The sequence below is a fragment of the Pelophylax lessonae genome, assembly GCF_965119305.1.
Source record: "Pelophylax lessonae genome assembly, chromosome: 1".
Classification (NCBI taxonomy): Eukaryota; Metazoa; Chordata; class Amphibia; order Anura; family Ranidae; genus Pelophylax; species Pelophylax lessonae.
The window spans coordinates 448,686,445-448,705,749 of NC_138768.1; the positions used below are offsets into that span (position 1 = coordinate 448,686,445).

General features: G+C 42.2%; 1 protein-coding gene across 3 annotated transcripts in view; it reads left to right on the forward strand.

The window, feature by feature from the left end:
• HOOK3 (hook microtubule tethering protein 3) overlaps nt 1-18,704 on the forward strand; it is a 148,987-nt gene extending 130,283 nt beyond the window's left edge. For 2 of the 3 annotated variants that reach the window (XM_082273736.1, XM_082273737.1), the window contains 6 exons: nt 6,674-6,756; nt 8,060-8,160; nt 8,276-8,380; nt 9,772-9,843; nt 13,288-13,424; nt 18,326-18,704. In XM_082273736.1, coding sequence (XP_082129862.1) covers nt 6,674-6,756; nt 8,060-8,160; nt 8,276-8,380; nt 9,772-9,843; nt 13,288-13,424; nt 18,326-18,341 — 514 coding nt within the window. In that variant the 3' untranslated portion in view covers nt 18,342-18,704. Of the gene's footprint in view, nt 1-6,673; nt 6,757-8,059; nt 8,161-8,275; nt 8,381-9,771; nt 9,844-13,287; nt 13,761-18,325 lie in introns of those variants that run through there. The other variant, XM_082273738.1, reaches the window with a different exon arrangement.
• The last annotated feature ends 601 nt before the right edge of the window (nt 18,705-19,305 follow it).

Here is a 19,305-nt window from a genome sequence, read left to right on the forward strand (position 1 = left end):
GTCCATAGCATATCACTGGAAAGACACCGAGGTCCCTTACTCCCAAGTATTGAATAGAGTGGAAGAGATCAGATCCATGGAGAACCTTCATCATACAATAACCAATTCTAAAAAAGCATTCGAATTAAAATGGAACCCATGGTTTCTTTATAAATGCTCATTAGTCTCATAAGACCTGCCTAAATCACCATTCGTGTACTCCCCGTATACTGACCTTTTCAGCTTTCCTCAACTGTCTACTCAAAGATATACTTGATAGATCTCTAACACCATCCCTCCCCACTATAGGGAGACGTAAACCAGAATTTTCTATTATGGGCATACATAGTTCCATATTTGGTTTTGATACTCTATGCATTGGTACCATCTGTAAAACCATTATAATAATTCTATATTTTTCTGATACTGTTATTTAAAAAAAAAAAAAAAAAAATATATATATATATATATATATATATATATATATATATATATATATATATATATTGTCTATATGGTTCAAATATTGTTTCTCTATCGCTCATTGACAGACGTAGTCCTCGGTGATTCAACACCCTCGGGTTATGCTGCCCTCTACAGGAGTAGGACTAGACAGGAAAGAAAACGTTCTGGCCACACCCTAGGGGCAGTCCCAGAGGGTATATCCTCTCACTTCCTGCTCTAGCAAATCAGTTTTTTTCTGTCTAGTTAGGAGTAAGGACCTAGATACCTTGCTGGGATCTTCGGTCCTGGCAGGATTTTTTTCTTAGAAAAGATTTTTTAGACAGCTTTTTTTCTCCAGTGTTCCTGTGAGATCTTCAAGCAAGAAAGCTGAACTGGGCGACGGGCTGGATGTTGAGATCCAGTGGTCACCCCAGTTCAGCCTACGAGCGCGTGCAGGCCATAGCTCCGCGCTGGGTCGGCCGCGACATAGTCCCACTGGACGGGGACTGACCCTGCGAGTTAAACGTCTCGCTGAAACGCCAAAGACCATGAGTCACGGCGTCCGTATTGGTCGACAGCCCTCCTAACTCGGTGGAGAGGGATACTGTCAGGAGTTGGCGCCCGCCTGGTTCCGGTATGGTGAGTAGTATGTTCCCCCTTTCCCCCTGACGGGTCTTGTGGTGAACGCGGGCCCCTCTCTGTAATGGTAAGGATGGGTTACCCTCTATCCTATAACATGTCACAGATCCCCCTAATTGAGTGTGATTTTTGTGTACAAGAAGCCAGGAGGCTTGGTTTGGGAGCTGACAATCTAATTGTAAAAATGTGAAAATGATTGTAGTCAGTGGCAGTACTAGAACTTTACTGTGATAGTATAAGGTATCCTACCTGTCAGAAGCCACAGGGCGATGTCTATACATGTATACTGCATTCCAGATCATTCCTCCAGCTAAGCAGATGCCTCCCGACGGCTACGGACCGCATACGGCCCGCCAGGGTCCGGTACCGCCGACCACGCTGACCACCATGAGGGTGAAGGGTTGTGAGGCCGAGATCCTTCTGCAGACATGCCGCTATTCTGTGCAGGCCGCCGCCATTGCCTGGTAGATCGCACGAGGCCGCCATTTTGGTGTAGCCTCGTGTCTCCAGCATGGGGGCGGCCATGTTTGAGGTGACTCAAACACCTCATGGAGCCAGGGGGAGGCGCCGGCAGGCGTGTTAAGGGGCGGAGCCGCCTCCTTTACCCAGGAAATAGGGCCAAAGACTTCCTGTCTGTAACAAGACAAGCACTGAGCAAGCTGATGAAAACTTCTGTGCATCAGGGATGAGCCTTGGGGTCTCTCTCTCTCTCTCTCTCTCTCTCTCTCTCTCGGGTCCAAAAAGGCAGGTAACACTGAGGGGCGCTCTTGCGACTGGGGGACACAAAAAAAAAAAAGTTTTTTACTTTGTCATTTTTTGTCGCTGGCAAGTGTCTTGTATAATCATTGACCCTGCCGCATAGGTATCCCCACCTGATCCCCTCAAGGTGGCCGCAGGACCCTCCAGTACCCCACTTGTTTTTAATGCATTATCGGCAGTTTTGGAGTCTTTGGTATCCCGGGTGGAGGTGGCCTGTCAGGGACGGGGGTCAAGAAGCGACCCCCGCCTACCCCTATTGTTTATCAGATACTTCAGGGGCTGTTGTCTCAGGTAATATCTCCTCAGCAGTGAGGAGCACGTTTCTGCCTCCGCCATAGCACAAGAGTGGTGGATGCACTAGTTGTGTCCGTCCGGGAAACCTTTAGTCTTGAGGTTACACCGGCAGAGGTAGCTGAGACTGAAATTCCTTTTTGGTACTTGTTAGCCTACCAAAAGGGCGAAGGATTTTCCTTTACCCAAATGGGGTCATTTTGAAACGAACCCCTGTTATTTCCAAACGCATGGCTAGGTGCTATCCGTTTGAGGAATTCCTCTTTATAGGATAGACGGTACCACCTGCTGTCTTGCCACAGACTGTTAGGATAAAAGGACCTCGTAACAACGAGGACCTTCCTTTTCTGCTCATAAAGAGTTGTTCGTTCCGCGAGGGCGGGCGATAAGGCGAAACCCTCCAAAGCCCCTTTAGAGGGGTTTCAAAGGGCGCTGGTCGGCTAAACAAAAAGTCCGGCTCAGCCAAGCCTGAAGATACAGCCTGATGCGCCCCTACCCATCTCTGGGGTGGGGGGGGGATGTCTTCACCGGTTTCTGGAGGACACAGGATCGAGTTTCGATCACTTCCACCGGTGCGATTCTTCCCTTCTAACATTGAACGGTTTCAGGGGTTCTATTCGAACCTATTCACAATGCCCAGGAAAGAGGGCAAGGTGCGTCCAAATCTGGACTTGGGAAGAAATAGAGTCCATCCGTACAGTGGTGGCCTCCCTGCATCAGGGGGATTTCCTGGCGTCCATAGACATTTAGGATGCCTATCTTTATATCCTCATCATCGCAGGACATCAGCATTTTTTTCGCTTTCCCAAAGATCATCCCTGGTTCCCACCAGGAGACTGAACTATCTGGGCCTAAGGTTGGATACATCCTGGGCAAGAGAGTTTCTCCTTGCGGAGAAACTCCAGAAGGTTCAGTCAACGATTCGGATGTTGCTGTCCGTCAATTGGCTGGGACTGATGGTGGCCTTCTTAGAGGCAGTACCGTATACCCAGTCTCATACCCGAATTCTCCTGAAGGAGATTCTTTTTTAATGGAATCAGAATTCCGATTCCCTGGACAATCGGATCCAGTTGAGCGAGCGGACCAGGAAGTCTCCGATGCTCAACCAGGGGAAGTCATTTCTTCCGATTAGTATCCAGATTACCAATAAGGGTATCTGAACTGAGAGCGATCAGATTTTGTCTGATTTACTGGATCGAGCAGCTCTAGAGCAGCCCGATTCGGATCCAATCGCATATGGCCTCTTCATCCAGAGGTTTTTCACTAGCTGTCCCTTCATTGGGACATCCCGGATGTGGATCTGTTGGCACCTTGGCTTAACAGGAAGGTGCGGAGGTTTGTAGCTCGCGCCGCGATCCTCTAGCGGACGCAGCAGAAACGCTGATCGCCCCGTGGGGGCAGTATCAGCTACGGCATGCCTTCCATCCTCTCAAGTTGCTGCGGGAACTTCTTCGCAGGATAGAGGTGGAGGGAATTCCAGTTATTCTGGAAATTCCGGACTGACCTCGTCGAGCCTGGTACGCCGACTTGGTGAGGCTAGTCGCGGACGCTCCTTGGAGACTTCCTCTCAGGGAGGATTTGCGGTCTCAGGGACCGATCTTCCATCTTGCTTTACAGTCGCTGGCTTAATGGCCTGGCCATTGAGACCCAGGTACTGAAGGACAAGGGAGTGTCAGCTCCAGTTATTTCTACCTCCAGTTAAAGCAAGGAAAGCGACTTCCAGCACATGGAAGTCTTATATTGCATGGTGTGAATCTATTGGATTTCCCCCACATACCTATTCAGTGACCCGAATTTTGGTCTGTCTGCAACAAGGGGTTGAGCAGAAACTATCCTTGAGCACGATCAAGGGTCAGGTTTTCGACGTTAGCAATCTTCTTTCAAGAAACCTTTGGTTAATCATTCCTTGGTGCGGAATTTCATCCAGGGGGTGCGACATCTGGCTCCGCCAGTGCGCGCACCCTTACCGCCTGGGATCTTAATTTAGTGTGGTCGGTTCTTCAGAAACTTCTCTTTGAAGATATTAGGGAGATTCCCTTGCTTACATTATCCCAGAAGGTGGCCTTCTTGGTGGCCATTACTTCTGCACGCAGGGTGTCAGAACTGGCCGCATTATCTTGTCGTTCCCCATATCTGGTGGTTCATAGGGATAAGGTGGTTCTTCTTCCGAATCCATCCTTCCTTAAAGTAAAGTGGTTTTCAGAGTTTTTCATCTGAATAAAAGTATTGTGTTACCTTCCCCGTGTCCTAAGACTAGCCATCCTTGGGAGTTTGCATTACACTCCTTGGATGGGGATCAGAAGGATACACTTGACTACTACGAACTTGTTTTCGTAAGACGGACTCACTTTTTGTGATCACGGATAGCCCTTGAAGGGGGTTGCCTGTGTCTGCCGCGACCATATCTACATGGATCAGTCAGACGGTGGTACAGGCTTATTCTATTAAGGGTCGGAATCCTCCGTTCCCTGTTAGGGCGCACTTCACTCGAGCGCTCAGTACTTCCTGGGCCTATCGCCATCAGGCGTCAGTGGTCCAGGTATGTAAGGCGGCCACCTGGTAGTCGGTACATACCTTTACAAAATTTTATAAGATTGATGTGATGGCATCGGCGGATGCCTCATTTGGCCGCAAGGTTTTGCAGGCCGCAATTTGAGGAGACCGGTGGTCTACCTCGGGGGTTTTTTTCTGTTGAAAAATTTCTGTTGAGTCTCATCATTGAGGATGAGCATTGTAAACTTCTAGTTGGCACCGGTTGGGCCTTCTAGATTGGATTTGATTTCCATTTTCCCACCCCTCATTTGTGGTACTGCTTTGGGACGTCCCGAGGGTGTTGAATCACCGAGGACTACGTCTGTCAATGAGCGATAGAGAAAAATGGATTTTTGTAAAATCTTACCGTAAAATCCTTTTCTCTTAGCTCATTGACAGACGTAGTACCCGCCCCTCTGTTTTTGAGTTGGGTTGGGTTAAATTCTCTAAACACTGCTTTGTGACATAACTTATTTGCTAGAGCAGGAAGTGAGAGGATATACCATCTGGGACTGCCCCTAGGGTGTGGCCAGAACGTTTTCTTTCCTGTCTAGTCCTACTCCTGTAGAGGGCAGCATAACCCGAGGGTGTTGAATCACCAAGGACTACGTCTGTCAATGAGCTAAGAGAAAAGGATTTTACGGTAAGATTTTACAAAAATCCATTTTTTATGGTGATGTAAATGCACTTGTTCACTATACTGTGACTTTCTAATGCTAACTTGTATATCACTAATGTTGTATTTGAAATTTTTTTCAATAAACGTTTTTAAACAAAAAAAAGAAATGTATAAACGTATAGGTATGTGTCTGTAGATCTGACTTCTGCTTGTCTAATGCCAATACCAAAAGCCAATGATTATTTGGTAGAATTTAAGAGTAGAGCGATATTCACATGTTTATGTGCCAGGTGTGCCCAGAACTTTAATAATAAAGGGATTGTAAATGCAGAAGTTTTTTTTCTCCTAATGCATTCTATGCACTAAGATAAAAAAAATTACCTTCTGTGTGCAGCAGTCCCCCCCCCCCCCAATACTTACCTGAGCATATCCAGCTTTATCCAGCGATGCTGCAGGAGTGTCTCAGTTGCCCCCTGCTGTCAATCAAAGTCAATTAGCCAATCAGAGGTGGGAGGGTGGGTCCGGGCAGCGGCTCCATGTCTGAATGGATACAGGGAGCTGTGACTAGGCTTGGGTGCCCCCATAGCAAGCTGCTTGCTGTGGGGGCACTCAACAGGAGGGAGGGCTCAGGAACACACAAGACCTGGGCCACTCTGTGCAAAACCAACTTTACAATCACTTTAATGTTGTATGCGTGTGCCTACCTTTTTTATAATTCTACACCAAGCTTAAAATGCTAAGCGTGTTATCTAATAACCTACTTTAAATGTTATTTAAAATACCTAGCCTAATAAATATGATGATGGTGTTTTGTCAATTGTTTTTCATTTTTTTTAATGTTCAACTTTGTGAACTGCCATCCTATGTTCTTTTATATAGATAAAATGTTTTACTCTGTTTGTTTGCAGAGCATGTTGAGCTTTCTTATACGAAAACTCTGTGCTTGTTCTCTGCACCTAAACGCAAATTTTGTAAGATGTGCTTGTGAATGCTGTCAGATATTCTGCCTTACAAGTCATAGCACAAACAATTTGGCCTCAGGTGTTAAAAGTGGACTAATAGTGCACCTTTCCTATAATTAATACCTGCTTTTAATAAACTATTGGTAGAAGAAAAATTCTTTACAAAAATAAGTAAATATACATATTATTGTATTTAATGGGGGGGTGTTTTAAATCTTGCATTTTACTTAGTCTACTGTTGGGTATGAAATATTCGTACTCAGTATTTCATGTTTGGCTATAAAGTAGCATTTTTTAAAAAGTTCTTTAGTCCTAAATATAATGCAAAAACATAGAAAAAACTATCATAGATCATGTCTCTTGGTACAGTTTTGCCTTTTACCGAACAATACTTTTACTCAGAATAGAAATTTTAAAAGTAATGTGTTTTTTTTTTTTTTTTTTACAGGGAGAAGCTTCATGAAGCTAACAATGAATTGCAGAAAAAACGTGCAATTATTGAAGATTTGGAGCCACGTTACAACAACAGCTGTAAGTGGCATTTCATTTTTTAAGGCAACCTGAAGGTGGACACAGGCTTTACTTATGTCCCAGAGTTTAAACTAGAAGATGAATTTAAAGTAACAAGAACAGGATATCTGAACAGGATATATGCAGTCCCCAGGTTACAAACAAGATAGGTTTTGTTGGTTTGTTCTTAGGTAAATTTGTATGCAAGTTGGAACAGGTACATTTTATGTCTAACTCCAGCCCAAAAAAATAAAAAGGTTTTCTTTTTGTATAGCAAAACCCCTGTAACGTTTGTTTTCCTGTCTGTGCCCCTGTTCAGAAGATTTCACCTCACTTTCTGTCCCTGTGACAATTGGCTTTTGAAAATTTTGGTATGTTGTGGAAACAAGAATTGGCGATAAAACTTAGGTGGAGACACCTTTTTCCTATGTTAAATGAGTCGTATGTAAGTCAGATGAGTCGTATGTAAAGCCCCGTACACACGTACCGATCGTCGGCATACAAACGTTCGTCTTTTCTCCCCGGGATGTCGGTGTCTGTTGAAAAGTGCAAAGACTGCCCAAGAATTTTGTCCGCCGACTACAGCCGACTGCAGAAGTGATGTCATGTAATGGTTAACTTTCCCTGTGTTTTTTCTTTTCTGAGCATGCCCAGTCTTGCAAATCTGCGGTCTGTCGGCAGAATTCTGTACTGACTGGCGAACAATCGTCCGTTCTGGTGTCGGCATACAAAAATTTAAATGCTTGCAAGAAAGACTCTTGTCCGCAGAATGTGCGCAGACAGCTGTCGGAGGCACCATACTAACAAGCGTACAATCGGCAGATCTTTCGTCCGCCGACGTTTGTATGCCGACGATCGGTACGTGTGTACGGGCCTTTAGTCAGATGGATTTAACTCGGGGGACTACCTGTATCTGGTTGTTTTGCTAGTCTCTTTAGGGGTTAAATTAACATAGTATAAATTTGTCTTTTTGAAATGGACTTGGACAACATACAGCAGAAAGTCAAACAGCCAATGTATGAGAACTTGTGAAGTAAATTTTGCATAACACTTCATCTATTTTGCAAACCAGCCCAAAGAATCATTAAGATCTATAAAGTGCAGAGCTTTAACCGATCAGGGAAAGCTGATTGGTTGCTTTGCATTAGTACACTTTGTTGTTTATGCTTTATTTTTCCAGGCCTTATCTTGTATTGTAAAGGTGTCCCTTGTACTGCCACATTATTCTTAATCTGCATTAGTTCAGAAGTTGGAAATATTGAATAACCATGTTAAAAGATCATTGCCTTAATCTTGGCTTTTTTTTTCCCAAAAAAAAATTAAGCAATGAAAATTGAAGAGCTACAGGAATCGTTACGGAAAAAAGAGGAAGATATGAAACAGATGGAAGAGCGTTACAAAAAATATCTAGAGAAAGCAAAAAGTGTGAGTAATATATTGCCAGTTTTGTAATTCTTGTACATTATGAAAGTTTTAAGTAATAATCCATGGTTCCAAAAAAATGTAAATGTTTTACTACACATTTACTCCTTAACTACAGGTTATTCGCACATTAGATCCAAAGCAAAATCAGGGTTCAGGACCGGAGATACAATCTTTAAAAAATCAGCTGCAAGAAAGGGACAAAATGTTTCATTCTTTAGAGGTGAGTAAACAAATATGTATAGGAAATTACAAAGGAAAAACGTGCAGTGCATTTCTGCAATGCATGCACATTTAAGCTCTGTTTTATCCATTTAACCCTTTTTGCAGAGTTGTTTTTTCATTTCTTTTTTTTTTTTTTTTGCACACATTAAAAAAATTAATTTAGGTTTGAAGATTACATGAAACCCCCAAACATGATATTTTTGAAAGCAGACACTCTAGAGAATAAAATAATGGTAGTTTTAAATTTTTTTATGTCACACAATATTAGTGCAACAGTTTAAAAATGCTAAATTTTAGTAAAAAATACACTAAAGTGAATTTTAGGATACACAAACGCAATATATTGCCCAATTATTTGGTAAAGTATAAAACATGAGGTTGCGCCAAATAAATAGCAAATGGCAAACTGTAAAATTTCATGCACTCTGTTAAATGGCGGAAAACTTAGCTTTAAAAGCCCCAACAGGTAATACGCTTAGTTAAACATGAACAAAAAGGCCTAAAATTATTGCTCTCGCTTTGGCGTGTGTGGCAATATGCAACATTAGTATCTCACTATTTTAGGGGGGGGGGGGGGGTTAATTTTTTTTTTTTTTTTTACAGCATTTCTTTAATGGGACATCAGGGAGCCCTAGGTGTCTCACCTGCCCTCCAGTTATCTGCACTGCATTCGTTTCTGGAGAAAGTGACATGGGGACCCAGAAGTGAAGTTTTACAGTCAGTATTAGGATGGGAAGACCAGCGAGCAGATGTTACCTGGTGTGTTAGCTTGTCAGGTTTACACGTACTCCTGGTAGCTGCAGTCACTGGGAGCGTGTGTAAAACCCCTCCGCTGCCAGTGGCAGTAAAAGGGTTGAAGGCCCAGCAGGTACAGAAAAAATACCTGTTCTGTAAAAATTACACTCGGATCTTAATTATTTTTTTTTTGTGGGCTGACGCACATCATTTGTGTGGAAAAAAATAAGTAAATTATGGAACTATAAAAGTTCTGTATGGTTAAGATAATAGGAATTTTTACTTTCTTGTCAATTCCTTATATTGAAGTACAGTACAGGATTAAGGCCCCTCTGCTCTGTGTCTTGATCACTCATTATTGCCATCTGAAGCACTGGGGTCTCATGCAGTGGGTGGGGTTATATGGTGTGCTGTGTGGGCTGTCCTTGCAAGTTTTTTGCCAGTGTGCAATAACCTGAAGGTTGCTGTATATTACCAATGGTTTATAAATACAACTCCTGTGTCGTGTACTGTTCTCCAGGATAAAGAATTTACAGGCAAGTCAAAAATCCTATTTTTTTGGTTTCTTTACTGGCTTGTCAAGTTAGAGTCAAAACTTGTGGTTGAATAGTTGTTAACTTACATATTCTTTGTATTTTTGTATATTCATTTTAGAAAGAGTTTGAGAAAACCAAGACTCAGAGAGATCAGGAGGAGAAACTGATTGTCAGTGCATGGTATAACATGGTAAGCATGATTTGGTGGAGATTAATGTAAAGATGGTTGCGACTAAAAATGTTTGGTTTGCTATCTATAGCAGCGCTGCATAGTAATGATTACAATAGATAATATAGATCACAACTAGTGCATGTTTTCTTAAAAACATTGCAATGTTAAAGACTAGTACAATATGCATTCTGTTTTAATTCAACCCAGCAGGTTGAATAAAAAAACTGAAGAGCTCAGGAGGAGTCGCTGTACTAACTATGCAATGTTAATACAGCAATCTCCCCAACTGAGCTATTGCATTATGACACGGGTTCAGCCCCCCTCCAGTCGGACCGGCTGCCATACATGTGGGCCAAAAGTCTACAAGTTTCTATTGAGCTGGCCGATGCTGCCCGATATTCTGCCTGTGTGTATGGCCCTTTACTCAGAGCAGCCAATCCGAACTCATGTCACATTAATCTGACTGCAGCAAGCTAAAGCCTCATTGATTGCTTTGGGTAAGTGCACACACAAGCGTGGGCAACCACTGATGAGCACAATAATCGGGCACTGTACCGTGTGTGGGTACACACGGGCTAAAGATTTTTAACCCATGTGTACAACTCCCTGTTCGATATAAGCCTCACGACCGGCTTCTGTCAAACAAGGATGTTGGAAAACCAGCATCCAATCAGCACTCACAGCTGATTAATGCGTTCTGGTGGGGGGGTGTCAGAACAAAATAGTACAGCGTGGGAGTTTGCCACACTAACACTTGTTTTTTTAGTTAAACCCACTGGGTTGAATAAAAAAAAAAAAAGAAAAGCTACAGATGGGCCGACTGTTTCTATTGAATTAGCCAACATTTGACCCGTGTGTATTTCAGACGGTGCAACAGAAACCGGCCCTTAGACTTGCTTCTGTTTAGGGGGCATGACCGAAAAATCTCTGCCGATCAGCGTTCTCTGCCAAAAGCTGAAAGCACTGGCGGGGGGGGGGGGGGGGGGGGAATGGCCACCTTTCATAAAAAAATAGCTCAGCAGGGGAGATCGCTGTACTAACATTGCAGAGAGGGGGGGACATCTTCGCTGGTTTCCGGCCTCGTGGACCCCCTTAATGAGAGTCAAGGGGATCCACAAAATTATTCTTTTGGAGGTGCCCAGAAAGGGGTACAAAGCTTGTCCTTTTCAAGTTTTTAGGTCCTGAGTTTCCTTGTGCGGATTTAATTTCTGCAAAGGTTCAGGTGATGTCCGAACTACCGAAGGTTCCACCCAATCCCTGTCCAGGGAATTGATTTACCTAGGTCTGATTCGAATTCTGATCAGGGTGGTCCTTTGCTCTGGACAAACTTCAGGCCGTGATTCACCGACTGCTGTTACACAGATAGTTTTCTCTCTCCCATTTTGCATACAGGTTCTGAGTTTGGTGGTATCCACCTTCAAGTTATGTTTGCACAGTCATACATGCAGTTACTTTAGCAGGTTCAACTCCACGGGAGGATACCGAGGTTCGTGGAGAGATCACAGGTTCCTCTGGCAGATGCTTCAGGTGTCCAAGGGCCACAGTAAGGCCTGCGAGGAATCAAGGGCGAGGATCTTCCAATCAGTCTGGAGGCCATAAACATCCCTTGGGGGCTTTAGCTGCATTTGGAGCAAAGGTGTCCAAGGAAGGGAATGAAACGTCCTGTGTGCAGCAGGCCTTAAAGTTAGCTACACTGGTTTAGAGTGCCTGTGGGTATCTTGTAGCTATGAACTCTTCTAGATTGACGGGTCCATTCTATTTGTTACTCGCAAAGTTGGGATTAAATCTTTTATCTTTTTTTATGAAATGGAAACACAAAACACAGAAAAATTAATAACTGTAGCGCTCTAAAGATGTTTTTTTTTTTCTACTCCTTAAATAACTTATAATTCTTATGAAATCCTGTTTATACAGCTTAAATACTGGTTTGAGTATATTTAGTCCCCTTCCATTCCCTTTTATATCAATGAGCTGTGCCTGTGTCTACCAAAACACTGCTTACTTTGGGGTTTATTTGGCCATAAGTACACTTACAGCTCTATTTTATGGAAGAGCAGATACTGTTCTTCATTCGACACTGCAGTGTTTATCACTACACGGTTTCTGCATTTTCATTTTTATTCATATAATGCACAGCGGAGAGTCTGTGGTGTCCTATGGAATGTTCTTTGCATAATGCTTTTCATGGTTAGGCCACTACTGCTTTATAAATGGACCCCTTAATGCACTACTACTTCCATTGTGCGCCATTGATGCTTGTTTTAAATTCTTTGAGGTGCTGCTACTGTTTCTGTTAGCGGAAGAATTTTAATCTTTTTGAATTGGATACAGCAAAGTCGGCTAATATTTTGCTCAATTCAGTGGTATATGCCAGTTAAAACCCAGGGGCAGCTTCAGTATGAAGCCTCCACATTTGCCAGTGTATGAACTTGAGACCTTTCATTGCAAAAAAACAGTCTCTAAATAAAATTCATATTAGTTGATTGCTTTTGTATGGTCCCAGATCTTTGTGCTGTAGGCATTTGTGTACACAACATTTTATGCTTTGCTTATGCCATCATCTTGGATGGATCTAAAAATGTAGTGGTTGAATCTTTAATTCAGATCAGTATGGAGCAGTATTCATTTGTATTTACTTCTTTTCCTTCCGCAAGCATGAATACATCTCAAACTAATCTCGAATGCAAGCAATTTTTTCTGTGGTATAGACTTCCATTTTTACCCCATCCCGGAGTACATTTATACTTTTACTTACAGTAACATTACCTTTCAAAACAGACAAGACAAAGCTTTTCCACTTAAAAGGATAAGTTCACCTTTAAAAAAAAAAAAAATGAATGCACATCTTTTTGCAGGTAAAAAATGTGCATTTAGTTATTTTTTTTTTATCGGAGCGTGGAAAGCATTGCACCCATGACGACCAGATCGCAGGATGCCATGCAGGACTCCTACAGCCTCATCCGTGTATCTTTCTGCTGGTAACCTGTATGGGCAGGCAGATACACACAGGCAGGAAGAGAGAATGCACTACATAGAGCGCTGGTAGATCATTGAGAACTACAAGCCGACAGCCACAAAGGCTATCGGTACTTGTATTTTTCACATTCACAGAACACTGTTAATGAATGATGCAGGTGGGCGGGCAGAGTGTTGTTGTTTCTTCTTTTTTTTTTTTTTTTTTAAATAGTAATCCGCGAGAAGGGGAGAAGATACCCCACTTGCTAGATGCAGCGGATTGGGGAGACGCTGCAGAAGTGGGAACATGTTACATGTTCCACCCTAAAAACGGGTGGAACATGCAACGTGTTCCCAAAGGTTACCTTATCCTTTAATACCTTGCATGAGACTTACTCAAATTAAGATCCGTGCTAAAGGCCTTACACCATATGTTTCTGTTAGGCTCATTGATTAGTGCAGCTGTTTTTTTTAAAAACCACTGCTAATTTTTTTATTTTTCCACAGGGAATGGCCTTACATAAAAAAGCTGCAGAGGACAGACTGGCAAGCACAGGATCAGGACAGTCATTTCTTGCAAGGCAGCGGCAAGCTACAAGCTCAAGGAGGTCTTACCCAGGACACGTCCAGTCAGCCACAGCGAGGTAGAAGACCCTTAGGCCGGGAAATCTGCATCACACCCTTATGTTGCACATAACTGCATTTCAGGAAATGTCACCAGTGTGCTTTTAAGCTGTTTCTTACCTTTTTTAAAATGTTTTGTTAGACTTGTTTGTCCTATTAATGTGTCCATTTTAAGTTGCTTTGACTGTGCCAAATTTTTAAACCCAGAACATCATAAATGTTTCTTACGCAATCTTTAATTTAAGAACAAAGAACAATACTCTTTGACATGTCTTTCGGTGTACTCTTATAAGGAACACAAACTGGCAGTAAAAACTTGCCTATGTGGAGATGATGTTTATGTGTAAAGTATACTTTAAACAAACACCGCAGTGCTATGAGGACAATTTACTGTTAACTATCTCAGACTCCTGACCCTATCTAGGCAGGACTTTCACAGAGCAGCAGTCACAGATGACAAGAAATGTAACCGTATGAAATGCATGCAGTGTGGCTTCATTTGAAAGGTATTCTGTGCTCTGCAGGCCTTTGTCTCTATGTGGCCTGATGACGTATACATACAGTCAAGATAACCTTTGTATACATAGAGGTCATCGGCTCAGGACATCTTAACCTATTTCTTTTGTACATATTCTTGCCTTGGATGTAGAGACATGCAAGCATGTGCCCAGTCTTCAGTGTGGTATCTCTTAATGTGTTTGAAGGGCATAGACTGGTTGGACTGAATCCAGCACTGCCCATTATATACACAGAATGTGTATTTTTCAGGAATATGTACATAATAAAGTGCTGCATTTGAGCTGGCTCAGAGGTTGCCCATTGCACAAGCAACCTGTGAGAATGCACCGTACTGTATGACCACTTAAATACCCCACACAAATTTTGTGAACGGACATTACATTTAATTTTGCATTCCCTTTTCAGTTTTCTACCACAAGGGAAGAATTATTTCAAACAATTTACTGATTGAAATCCCTTTTTTGAAAATCGAAGAAAAAATAGATTGAGAATTGAATTGCCAATTTTATATCTTACTACTTTATTTCATATTTGTTTATTGTGAAGTTTGCGCCACTATATGTAGTATTTGCGTAGTCTGCTTGAAAAAGGATTCATGAATGTCAAAGTAGCACTTTACATGGTTGAATGCATCCTAAATATTTGAGTTCTTAAAGTTGTAAATGGCCAAATGCTGTTTACCCATTTAGCCACTTTAAGGTATATATATTAATTGTGCTTAGTGTAGGAAACTAAAATTTTTAGAAGGTCAAGTTTTTATGGAAATATAAAGTGGGTCACTGGAAGTGCACTGGTTGCTTTAGTTAATTGGTTACTTTTTAATGAAAACTTAGCCCTAAGCTATGTGTGCGCAACAATGGACTATAAATTACAACAATACCAAATGTAAGGAAACCAATATGTTTTTCAGTAGGGCAAAACTGAGGCATCTTAAAGAGTATTTTCACACATTTAGCAGCATAGTTACTTGCTGAATTCAAACCAAAGCGGGAGACTGTACCTAATTAGATGACTGACTTTCCAAATCATTTCTCTCCTTTAAAAATATGACTTCTCTTTAGTGGGCATTGAGCCATTTTCCTATCTGGCAACTACATATCCTGAGCAGTCATTTTCTTTATTTTCTTTTTGTTCATATCTTTCTATGCTTTTATACAAAGCAAATAAAATCAATGCAAGTTCATATCACACACAGCAGTATGGTTACAACGACTGTGTGTGTATATATGTATGTATATATACTTTTAAAAAGGGTTGTCCACCTGAAATGTATGCTTCTGCTTTGTAATGGACAGTGGGTTGAATTGACCTCTTTGGAACACCACCCCTATAAGCTTCTTGCAGGGTTTCACCGCTTTGGCTGCAATATTAAGATTCAAATCTAGATAAACCTAGATAAAGCCAGCCATAGCGTTTTTTTTTACTTGCGACCACTGGTCAATGTTGATAAGGGAATCCCTACCACAGAGCCATTGTGTTCTTCCCAACAGGGGAAGTGTCCCTGTCGGGAGAACACAATCATTACTGCTAGTGTCTATAATAGCAGCAATAATTTCATGTAAAATCCAAGCTGGTTTGACCAAAGCTTATCGATTGATCAACTTGGATACATTCAGCCTTGCCCATACAGGGTTCAATTCTCTGGCTGGACTCACTGAACTGGCCAAGATTCAAACCGCCTATGGCTGGGTTTAGTATCAGGAGAACCCAGCAGTGACAGTGAGTTAACCAACTGATAAAGGAAGGTATTAGGGGATGAAGTATAGCTGTACCCATGTGGGACTTTCTTCGGATAAAGTCAAAATAAACAAAAGTACTGTTAACTGAAAACAAGCAGTTTGTAGCAGGGTATAATACCTCTTATTTAACTAAAACTTTATTGCCTTAATGTTTTTGACAATGTATTTCCTTTGAAGTACTAGAGCGCTTGGTGAAACCTTTAAATGGAACTTAAAAGTGTGAAAAGTTTTTATGGTGCAAATCTAGATTTTTTTTTTTTTTTAATCTTGCAATAATGAATCTGAGATCAGTGAAACTGAATGCAAAACAGCATTTCATTTTGTTAATGGTGATGCATTGAGGTAACATATGTACAATGCTCTATTTCAAGATGGTAGAGCAGTTACCTTTTCTAAAGCTTCCATGTATTTACAAGTAGACATAGGATGTTTAAACTGATACTAAAGGCTCATCATGTTTTACCTAAAATAAAACAAAATGCAATAGATTTGCACAGAGCGGCCCCATACCTCCTATTTGGGGTCCTCTGCAGGCACTCTCCCCTGTTCTCCGTGTAGCAAACTTTATGCTGTGGGAGCAGATGTGCAAGCATGTCCCCTAACAAGGCTGTGTGCGCCCATAGAAGCACACAGCATGGCTCTGCCTGGCCCAGCCCCCCATTCCCTGCTCACAGGATTTGACTGACCGTAGCAGGAGCCAGTGGTTCCAGCTGCTGTTTCTCTCTCTGTGAGAGTGGGGGGAGATCCACCGCTACTGCAGAGGGGTACAGCGCTGGATCGATACAGGACTAAGTATTTGGGGAGGGGGAAACATCTAATGGAAGGTTTTTTTTTTTTTTTAACCTCAATGCAGTTAAAGCATGAAGGTAAAATTACCTTTTGGCTTTAGAACCACTTTTAAGTAAGCCGTTTACAGTAACCTGTAACCAACTTCTTAAAGGTAATCACCATGCTTGGTATAAAGCTTATATTTCTACTTTATTAAGTAGCTTCTCTTTATTAGGATATTGAGCTGAACAAGCCATTCAGTTTGTATGACAAAATTGAGAGACAATCCTGGTCACAGCCAGGTGCCCACACTAGTGATTCTGCCGAGGGGAGAGAGAGGCTTTGGGGCAGTCACATCGCTGGCCCATGGGACAGGTGAGTGTGTGTTTATTAAAAGTCAGCAGCTAAACTTTTTGTAGCAGCTGACTTTTAATAAACACAAGAATGGCTCCAATTCTGCTTCAAGAAAAATAGACAAAATGTACAATGCCTTCACTGTTTACCTGACATGAAATGTAATATTTGTGTCAATTGACAGTGTCATTTCTTGTATGGTTAAACCTAAACTGGGAGATATATTTTTTTAGTCTTTGACTCTTATGCTACAGAAGTGCATCTCTTCTATTTGCTGGTTCACTTTGTCTGCCCAGCTGAGATGTGGTACATTAGCACAATTTAAGCTACGTTACCTGATGCTGGTGCAGTATCTTAAACTTTACTGTTTCAATAGATTTTTTTATTGAGTGGTAAAAAGATGGCACAATATACAACACAGTAGTCTGATGCAGGGATAGTTGTCACCTTAACATAATGTAGAGCATCTGGGTACAAGAAGAAAATGTAGACCCCCATTACCTTTTAGAGATGAATATAATAAGGATGCCTGTAGGCATGGCTGCTGTTAGAAATCATACAGTTTACTATGTTTCAGTGATCAACAGAGGCGCGATCTGTACGGATCGCTCACTGTTCTTTCTGGAAAGTAGGGGGCCTGTACATTTTGACATTTTTGCTGACCCCCCCCCCCCCCTCTGAAATCCTTGACTTAACCCCCCTGTGTGCTGTCAGCAGCTGCCGGTTTGAGAGAAGAGAAGGGAAGCCAACAGCGCTGCAAGGGAAAAGGATACACACAGGCCTGGACAGCATGGGGGTGCAGCTACTAGAACCGAACCCCCTGCAGAGCAGCCGCAGGGAGAGGAGGGGAAACCAGGCAGAGCTGCACGGGGAGCCACAAGATGATCAGTGTATGCAATAAGGCAGTACAGCCAGCCTTCCTGATTGGCAGGTGCCTTTTGAACTGAAGGGACTCGGACTTTGCTACAAGAGGGCCAGCTGTACTGCCTTATCAGCAGCCCTATCTGTAGGCAATAGTGTAAGAGTATGTGGTGGGCAAGTAGCCTAGATTGAGAAAGACCAAGGTTTTGGAATAGATGATGGGTGCCCAACAGGAAACCTGGTATGCAGGAGGAACAAACTTAGACCTTGAAGAGTTCTTGAGAAATGGGTTGGGAGAACCTCCTTCAGAGGTTATCTTATACTTTTTTTTAATACTATGTACAGAATAACCATAAGGACAAGAATTACCAGTGTGCAGGACTTTGGAATCCTGCAGGTGTAATGACCTTTTTGCAACTGTTTGTAAAGCAAAATATATTTCAGCATGCTGTCCTAAACCATGATATGAGAATAGAGAAACATAGAGACAATAAGAGGAAAGGGAGAGGAGAACCTGAGTGGCTAGGTGGAAATGTGGTAAGCAAGCATTAAAAGCTGTTAAGGCCTATGGGTGAAATTTATTATAGTGTCTAAAGTGTCTTTTTAGACAGGGGAGTGTTTTTAACAATGAGTTTGTTTTTCTATCCTATTAATACATTTTCCTTACTATTTATTTTCAGTGATGTGATTGCATGATCGCGGCATGGTTTTGCAGTCAAATACTGCTCGTTGCATGAAAATTATATTCGGACGGCCTAACCTGCAGACTAACCAACTTCTTTAGGGGTTGTGGTTTAACAGTGCTTGCTTTCTTACATTTACTGCTTCTACATTAAGCGATCCATACTGTTGTCACATCCTGATTTTGCAGGTATTGTGTATTTTACTTTTAATTTACTAATAACAGCTTATTTGTAATAGTAGCCTGTCCATCAAGTGAGCCACATTCTGGTTAATTAAAGGTGTTGGTTAACACTGTGTGTTCTAACTTTGGTCTTCAGGAACAATTGATAGGTCATGTTTTCCACACCATCAGCTGGTTTCCTTAAGGATGCAGTGCATGTAGCACTAAAAAAAAATTGCCTATATTCTAAAATTTAGTAGGAACTTCACTAAAAGACCACACCACCCAGTACCCAGTTATGTCCACATGCCATTCATTACTTTTCATGTGTTTTCTTTTTCTTTATCTTGCATTACACTGAATGCAGCAGAGCGAGCATGACTTCTACTGTTGAGGTTGTGCTGGGGTAGAACAAAGTCAGGAATGCTAGTGGAAGAATCTTCCTGGGGTCATAGGGATACATTTAAAGGGTTATAAAGCCTACCAGCTCTCATCCATACCTGAATGGAAGCTTTGGTGGACAGACCCAATTAAAGAACTACAAAAAATCTTTTACCACTGGTTTTGGTTCTGTGAATTAGGGCTCTTTCACACGGTCCGCCTCCGTAGGCGGATCCGTGTTGCTCAGCGGGGATCGATCCGCGATCCCCGCTGAGCCGGCGGATGACAGCTCCGTCTCCGCTTGCAGAGCGGAGAGGGAGGTGTCTCAGCCCCCGCTACCCTCTATGGGGGATCGGATGAGAGCGGACCGCTTGTCCGCTCTCATCAGATCCGATCCGATTACTGAACGGATGGAAAAATAGGGTTTCCATCCGT